The 8,917-nt window shown below is 31.4% G+C and overlaps 1 protein-coding gene across 1 annotated transcript in view; it reads left to right on the top strand.

Moving 5' to 3' along the window:
• The first annotated feature begins 1,088 nt into the window (after positions 1–1,088).
• The window catches only part of LOC110849408, a 32,084-nt gene continuing 24,255 nt past the window's right edge, over positions 1,089–8,917 (top strand). The window contains exons 1-3 of the mRNA XM_035851217.1: positions 1,089–2,083; positions 4,538–4,603; positions 4,671–4,760. Of these exons, the coding sequence (XP_035707110.1) occupies positions 1,934–2,083; positions 4,538–4,603; positions 4,671–4,760 (306 nt within the window). The 5' untranslated portion in view covers positions 1,089–1,933. The remainder of the gene's footprint in view (positions 2,084–4,537; positions 4,604–4,670; positions 4,761–8,917) is intronic.

Raw genomic sequence — 8,917 nt, 5'->3', positions numbered from 1 at the left:
TAATAATTTAGTACAATACTGAAATATTACAGGCTTTCAATGACTCACTGTCAACTTCATCAGACATATATAAAGATTATTGGAAATTATATATCCATTATTTGGTAACAAATCTTTACCGGTTGTGGTAGTAAAATTAAATCCATGTCCGTTCTTTTGGGCTTAAAGTCAATCAAGAAATATGTCTTGACTAATTATAACATCATAAATACTTTTTACAAGTCATTCATTTATTTGAACCTGATTCAAAGATAATTTGGAGGGGGTAAAAAAAAGAATATGTATAAACATCAGAATGAATACTATCAAATAGTAGAAACTAAATATTGTAATAAACTCGTTACCGAATTAATAACAAGTTGGTAACGATTTTTTTACTGGACAATTGTTCCAAACGGATTCAATATATCAATCGGAGAATGAAATGAATTGGATATTTCGTCCACAATTATTACACTGCTGCTTGGTAAAACAAAACATGACCAACACGGTACTACTATGCTTGCATTCGGTAACAAATTTGAAAAACAAAACACACACGTGTAAAGCATCTAAAAAATTAAAGAAGTAAAGGTCCAAATGTTTGTTTTTAAACTGGCGTTAAAATTGATCAACATCAATTAATTAATTTGGTCAACTTCTCGGTAAAACGATTGTTATCGAACCTGGTAATAAAATAAATTTCACGCCTATCCCGTTTAATTAATTCGATGGCCAACTTTTCGGGTTTAAGAAAATTTTGTTACCGACCCTGATAACCAATAAACTAAAACCCACATATTTTCCTTCGGTCTCAAGCCGTTATTACCACTTTTTCGGTAAAAACAATTTTATTAATGCCCCCGGTAACAAAATGAAATGCACAACTATCCCTCTTCCACAACCCTTTAAATCACTCTAACTCCGTTACCAATAAAAACAATTTTATTACCGAACCCTGGTAACAAATACAGCCAAATCCACCCCGCACAGCCCCCTCCCCGAGATCCCGGCCAGACGAGGCGCAGCATCACAACCATCATATTTTCCACCAAGGCAGAAGATGAAATAAGAAAATAAGTAGCTTTCCCTCCGACAGACTGGACCAGGCAGGATCCGATACCCGGGTATTTTACTCCCTCAGTCTTCACTAACCAACCAACCAACCAGGAAGCCCGGCCAGAGATCCGACTATCTTTCTCCTGCCAACTTTCACTCCTAAAACTAATTTCCCTTGACATTTAACTTTCTCCTCGTTCGTGTCCTACCTGACCGAACGGCTGTAAAAAAACATACCATTCCGCACTTTCACTTTGATCGGTGCGGTGAAAGTTGGAGTAAAATAGACACTTCCGCCTCCAGGTTTTGGGTGGTCAAAAAAAATTTATAAAGGTTATAAATAGTTTGAGTGATAAGCACTTATCTTAATAAGATAGAGGAGGATAAGTAAAAATTGTGGAGGTGGAGGTGGAGAAAGTTTGTAAAATTGTAATATTTCTCTTATCCTGATAAGAACTTATCTTAATAAAATATAGCAAGATTGATAACAAATTGGGGATAAAATTCGACAATTTTTGTCCTGATAAGCACCTTATCTAAAATAAAATTGGGCAAGATTACTAAAAATTGTGGAGGAGGAGAAAGTTTGTAAAATTGAAATCTATGGATAAGAACTTATCAAAGTAAAAATACATCAAAATTGTTAAATACAATTGTGGAAAAAGTTCGAAAAAAGTTCGTCATATTTTATTCACCGATAAGCCCTTATCTAAAAATAAATTTGAGGACAGTTTCTCACTTCCTGTTACAAAGAAGACTGCATTTTTAGACAAAATGGGTTATCAGTACGGCTAAAATTTTGGAGAAAGTTTATACCAAAGATATTGACTTGTTAAGATGATAAGAACTTATCTTACCGACCGGATGTAGAGAGTAGATAAGTGTATTGCTTATCATGGAAGTCTTCACGGTGGTGGAACGCCGCGCCGCCGATTCGGACGACGACGATGACGCCGGGGGATTTAAATTGTGCTACGGGGGAAGCTCGGCGAGGAGAAGGCCGGGGATTCAGGTTCCCTTCGGAATCGCGGTCACAGTCCAAGCCGTAAGTTTTTTGAGGTTACGGAAAGATTTGTAAACTTCATAACTTTGTAACGGGGTAAAAAAAACTTGCAAATATTACGAAGGAAAATCAGGACAGAAATTTATTTTTTGGGAAAACCTTGAAATTTTTTTTTTCAAATTTACAAAATTTTTACTGGCTTAAACAAATTTGTAAACCTCGTAACTTTGGATGTTTTTTTAACGTTACAAAACATATTTGCAAAGATTATGAAGGAAAATCTGAGCAGAACTTTATTTTTTAAGTAAACCTTGAAAAAACAAATTTTTAATCTACTAAAATTTTTATTGGCTAAAACAAATTTGTGATTTGTAAGCCTCGTAACTTTGCGTGTTTTTTGTTTTTTGTTTTTTGGCAAAACACATTTGCAAAGATTACCCAGGAAAATCAGATCGTAAATTTATTATAAATAAATTACACGTAAAGGAATCTTAAGAGAATTATATATTTTCAAAAAATTTAATTGAGCGATAAAAATTTATGCTTTGTAAACCTTGTAACTTCAGACGCTTGTAACGTAATAAAAAAACATTTAGAAAGATTAAGGAGGAAAATCAAGTACCAAATTTATTTCGAATTTCGTATTTTAATTTTTTATTACAAATTTCGTTTTTTTACCAAAATTGTGGTGAACCACTATTTAAAGTTCGTAAAACATTAAAACATTAAAACACATTATTGTACTACAAACATGAGGTACCTGAATTATCAATGTATTCACCAAAATTTATACAAATAATAAAATCGGCGTTAATATCTTCCCAAAAAAACGAAGGTATAAAGGTAGCTTGGATTTTTTTGAAAGATATCAACGCCAATTCTATTACGATATGTCAAACTTACAAGTTTCAAATACCCAAATTTATTTTTTTTCACAAATTTCTTTTTCTTTTGTTCTAAAAATTGGGGTGGGTGAACCAATTTTTAAGTTTGTACACGTCACAACCTGCAAATTAAAAACCTCAATTAACTAAATATCAATGAAATTTATACAAATAACAAAATCGGCGTTAATATCTTCCCAAAAAAACGAAGGTACACGAATCTATATACCTTAAATTTTGTATTTTCTAATTTTGTATGTACGAATTTTGTATGTATTAATTCTGCTTGTACACTTCATACTGTTCATACCCTGCAAATACCACAATTAACCAACTATTAACCAAAATTTAAGGTATGTACCTTCCTTTTTATGGGAAGATATTAGCGCCGATTTTGATATTTTTATAAATTTCGGTTGAAAATTGGCTAATTAAGGGTTTGTATTTGCAGGGGGTGAAATGTATAAATTTAAAAAGTGGTTCACCCCAATTTTTGTAACAAAAGAAAATGAAATTTGTAACAAAAAATTCGGAATTTGAAATAAATTTAGGTTTATGAAACTTGGAAGCTTGACAAATCGTAAAAGAAATTTTGAGTGAAAAATTCGCACAGCGTTCTTTCAGCAAGAAGAAAATTACGTCAGAATTAAGCTTTTCTATTCCAAATTCCATAAAATTATGATACAAAAAATGATAAAAAATACAAAATCATCGTGTCCGGAACCTTGAAGGACACATTCTAAGCATTAACTGGGTCTCGAGATGGTGGTCAAAATTGATAGCGATGACATCCTTCGTGACCCCTTATGCATAGTTTGTCAAAATATAGTATTTTTAGCTCCGTTCTTCCAAGGGGTTGGATTTCGAGGGCTATTTTTAAGTTATACAAAAAGTCGACGGAGAAGACAACATTCCTACGAAATTACAGAGTTTCTGAAGAAATTAGCTTTTTATCGATGTCAAAATAGTTGATTTTTAAAAATTGGCGACAACAATGAGGCAATTTATGTCAACCTTTGCATTGTACGTCCGTAACCACGCAAACTTCCGAAGATCAGCTTGCCAACGAAAAACATGGCTTTCATCTTCATACGGTTTTGTAAGTTCGTGAGCTAAAATTACCTTCGAGATGTTCCTAAGTTTCGTCAAAAGTTCGTAGGTTTCGCAAGTTGGCGTGGTTACGAAAGACGTAAATTGCCTCAATGCATTTTGAGGATGAGAAAAAGTATTTATTCCCAAAACCTGCATTTTCGTAAGACTGTTTCCTTCTCCTTATAGATCTCGGTTTTTTTAGGCTGTACGTAACAGTCCTGGAAATTCATACTTTAGGAACTCAAAACTTTATAAGAGGCGATTTACGCATCCCTTGGTAACTTTGTAAAATCCGTGTTTTGAGTAAAATAATTTTACAAAGTTTTATAAAATTTTAAGAAACGTGCTTGGTCTGCGTAAGTTTACAGAAATTTTGGAGCTAATTTTCATCAGAAATATTTTTAAAAGTCTGCAACTTTTCGAAATTTACGAGTTTTAAAATGTTAGCAAGGACTGCGTGAATTGTGAATTTTTTCTACTCCTGAAATTTCTGTCAATAACTTTGTAATTTTCCTCGCAGGTTATTGCGCTCGGACTGACGGGATTGCTAACCTGGAATTTTCTGGATTTGGACGCGGCACGAAATGTAATTTAAAATTTATTTCCTAAAAGTGTCAAAATTTTGAAAATATTTATTATTCCCAATTTTTCAGGGACTTCCTGTGTTCGGACGACTCGTCATGATCGTTTGCCTTTTAGCTTCGTTCTACTTTCAGAAAACCATTTACACGGGCCATGTCGAGGTGGGTGCACTTTTTATATTTTGAATCTGTCATATTTTTAACTGAGCTATTAAAAATTTGTAAAAATGAACTGGTTTTAAAATTTACCAAAAACCAACAATTTACCAAAATTCAACAAAATTTATAAAATTCCCAATTTAAAGGAAATTTTCCTACATAGGCGAAATTGAGATGAAACAATTTTTATGCACAAAACAAAAACTCTCGAAATAAGCTTATTCTATGGCGAATCTAAAATTTTTAAGTTTTATATGCTTAAACTTGTATTATCAGGTTTTAAATTTCTAAAAAAATCATAATTAGAATTTAAACCTAAAATCCAAATCTTTCAAAAATAATGCTTACAAAAAACTTAAATTGAGACAATTACCTTGACTCATTTCTACGCCAAAAATAAGTGTTCAAAAAATATTGATAAGCTATATTATTAGTTAGATTTGTTAAACTATAGGGTAGTAAGTGGACTTAAATGAATTTAATGATATGGATAAATAAATTTAGAAAAACTCGAATTTTGTTGCAAAAAAAAACGGAATTTTTTGAAGAATTTTTGAGATTGAATTTGAATTTGAAACAAATTATTAAATATGGAAATTTTATAATGAGGCAAGAATAAATAATTTTAAAATCCAACGACGCGAGTCTTTCTTTAGAAAACTTTTGATCAAAGTTTGTAATTGAATCGTAGACAAAACATTTCATGAAAATATATTGAGGCAATTCACGCAAGTCATGGTTACATTTTAAAATTCGTAAACTTACAAACTTTTCCAAAATTTTCCAAATATTTCTGAGGAAAATTAGCTGACCAATTTATACAAACGTGCTCAAATCTCGGCCGTCTTTTTATTTAATAAAAGTGCGGCGGTACATTTTAGCGCATTAAATTTTACAAGTGACACATTTACGTTGGCTAAATTGTTACATAAAATTTCTTTAGTAGTACTTGTCCAAGGTAATTTAAGGATTAATGAGGCCTTCGTAACTCCGTAGCCATGTGAACTTTCATAAATCTCAGCAAGGTTAACCTCATTGAGACCATAATTCTCAACAAAAAATTCTCTTGAGTACGATTTTAAATTCATAACTACATTTGGCAGCAACCAATAAAATTTCCATGATTTAGTATAAAAGACCAATATTTATTTCTAGTGTTTCTCAACGGGTACGAAATCCTTCATCCGAACCCGAATCCGAACCCGATACCTTCAACCCGAATCCGATATGTACCCGAACCCGATAATCCGATTTGTTTGGGGAACGATCCGAATCCGAACCCGAACCCGATAAGCTCTATCCGAACCCGAACCCGAAACCCGATAAGTACCCGATAAGCATAAAATAATTTCATAAGCTCATTTGTGTATTAATGAATTTGTTTTCAAACTATGGCTCGAACTAGTAATAACAAATCACAACTTTGAGCTTCAATTTTAGAACTTCTATTTTTTGTCCAAAAACAAACCAGCCTTCTACTGCATAAACTTTTGTTTCCTCCCCTACTATTATCCATCACTCATGGGTATTATTATATACTATTGTCATAATATTTGTTGAACTGTCATAAAATATGTAACCCAAGATAGAAAGGCAGATAGAATTAGATAAGGTTGCCAATCTTTCCCAGGTTAAAATTTCTATCCCGTCTTGTGTACATGGAATGGAGAGGGAGGACCCAGAAATGGTGAAAGTTTGGTTACATATTTTATGAACGTTCCATTAATTGAATGACAACCTATTTTAAACAACTCGCAATGTTTAAAAATCTTATTGGGACTCAAATCTTATCGCTCAATTTTGAATCGGGTTTTCGGATAATCCGAAGGTAAATCCGAATCCGAACCCGATAACAATCGGATACTGAAAGCGTGATCCGTATCCGAACCCGATAAGGTTCGGATACAGAAAACCCTATCCGAATCCGAACCCGAACCCGATAAAAACCCGAAACCCGATAACGACCCGAACCCGTTGAGAAACTCTATTTATTTCAACCAGTTTCCAAGTTTTGACTTTTTGCCGAAAATCACGACAACTCCACGTTTTAACATTGGTCGGTATAGGGAAAATTCCAAAATTTGTGAAGAAAAATATCCAAAAAAAGTCAGCTTTTTACCATCGAGTTTTCCACAAAATACCAAATAAAAATTAGGGAATTTGAGAAAAGTAGGGAAATCTGCATTTTCTTTCGATACGTGATATGACGTATTTGGTCTCTTGAAATACGTCATATGACGAATTTGGTCTAAAATAGGTTAATGGTCTAAAAGAGGTTAAATAAATTTGTAGCCTTATTTTTCTCAGAAATATTTGTAAAAGTTTGTAAGATTTGACAAAAGTTACCAAGGACTCCGTAATTTGCCAGGTTTTAAGTTTCATACAATTCAAAAAAATTACATTTCTAAATTATAATCTTAACGTAAAATTCAAATCGTTGGGAGAAGTCCTAAAAAAGAAGATCAGGTTTGCAAAAAAACTAAAATGTTTTCAATTTAAAAAATCTCGATTTTTTGCTCAATTGCGCCTTGATCTATAGTAAAATTTCATGCTATGTTTGTTAAGTAAAACTTTACTGGTTTTAAAATCCAGCAAATTTTGCACAATTTTCAATTTGGAATGTATCTTCACCAAACACGAAAAGCTTTCAAAACTGAAGTAAATTTCGAAAAGACCTATGCATAAAAATATTTTTGAAATTTTTGAAATATTTATTAATCTGCTCAACCCTCCCAGAAGTCCAAGAACATTGATGAATCTTAAATTTACTATGTTTACGTGCAAACTTCCAGAAAGTAATTTTATCAGGATTTAGAAACAACAGTGTAGCAATTTTTTAAAATTTTCAATTTGACAGAAATTTTCTGTATACAGAAATCTTCCAGACCAAATCGAAATACAAATAGCGATACGCAAAAATTTGCAACTTTTTAATTTTCCCAAATCAATTAAGGACATCTACGTTTTACTTTTACAATATAATAACTCTAATGCAATAACATGATCAGGCTTTAAATTTTGACATCCTAAAAAATTAAATTAAGTTAAATTATTATAATATTTACTAATTATAGTTTAATTCAAGTTTTTTTAATACCCTCGATATATTTATTAATTGCGTATTTTCTAATCGTAACAAGAACCAAAAAATTAATGACCTAGAATTTCAAATTATTGTATCCAAACTTTAAGAAAACTAAGACTTCAGATATACCAAAAATAAATAACAATTTCCAAATATTAGAAATACAAAAAATCCACAATTATCATAGATAATAGAACCAAAAAAATACTTTACTTTCCAGTTTAAAAAATTTCAATACTCACTTTCTTCAGATACGAGATATCCACCTCATCACGAATCCGACACGACTTACTATAAAAAAATTCGAAATTTTCAATCTGGTTTACAACAAGAAATCCAAAAAATCTAAAGTAAAAATTTCTCGAAACTGGATAAATTTGCCAGCGACGAGACTTTAACAGTTTAACAGAAACGTTTTAAAGTTTTAACAGTTTAAAAACTAAAAGTTAACAGTTTAACAGTTTAACAGAAAGCTCGAAAGACATCAATAAAATCTCATATAATTTCCGTCATGTCGAAACTTACCTAAAGTTTTACACGCAAATTTCTAGAAATTAATTTTATTGAGTTTGGCGTCAAAACTAGAAATTAATACAAAATCATAATCGTCATAAGAATTGAAGATCAAAAATCAGCAACCAGCCTTTGTAAAATTATTTTGCACAGTTTACTCGGTTACAAATATGCCTAGTAATTTGGCACTTTGTAAAATTTGAAAAAAGTACGAAATAAAAAGTTAATCTGAAGTATTTAGCACGGAATTTTAAAGGTCATCAAATTACATACTTATTTATGCATGAAAATGGAAAACATTTGAAGGGTAGGTACATATATTTATTTATGCCAATTTATTTTGCTAGGATTGGAGGCATTGTAAAATTTACAAGAAATATATATTTTTTAATAATCTTTTAATAATTTTTTACGTTTTCAAATTAGAGAATCTTCGATATACGTAGAATAATTGAAGCAAAGTTATATTTAGTAACTTACAAAAATGCATTTTTGAAAAAGCAAATTGACAAAAACCGAAAAGAATAATAAATATTTTACAAAGTTTCGAAATAATGAGGTA

The sequence above is a fragment of the Folsomia candida genome, unplaced genomic scaffold, assembly GCF_002217175.1.
Source record: "Folsomia candida strain VU population unplaced genomic scaffold, ASM221717v1 Fcan01_Sc004, whole genome shotgun sequence".
Classification (NCBI taxonomy): domain Eukaryota; kingdom Metazoa; phylum Arthropoda; class Collembola; order Entomobryomorpha; family Isotomidae; genus Folsomia; species Folsomia candida.
The sequence above is the reverse complement of the archived record's forward strand: the minus strand, read 5'-3'. Positions and strand labels throughout refer to the sequence as shown.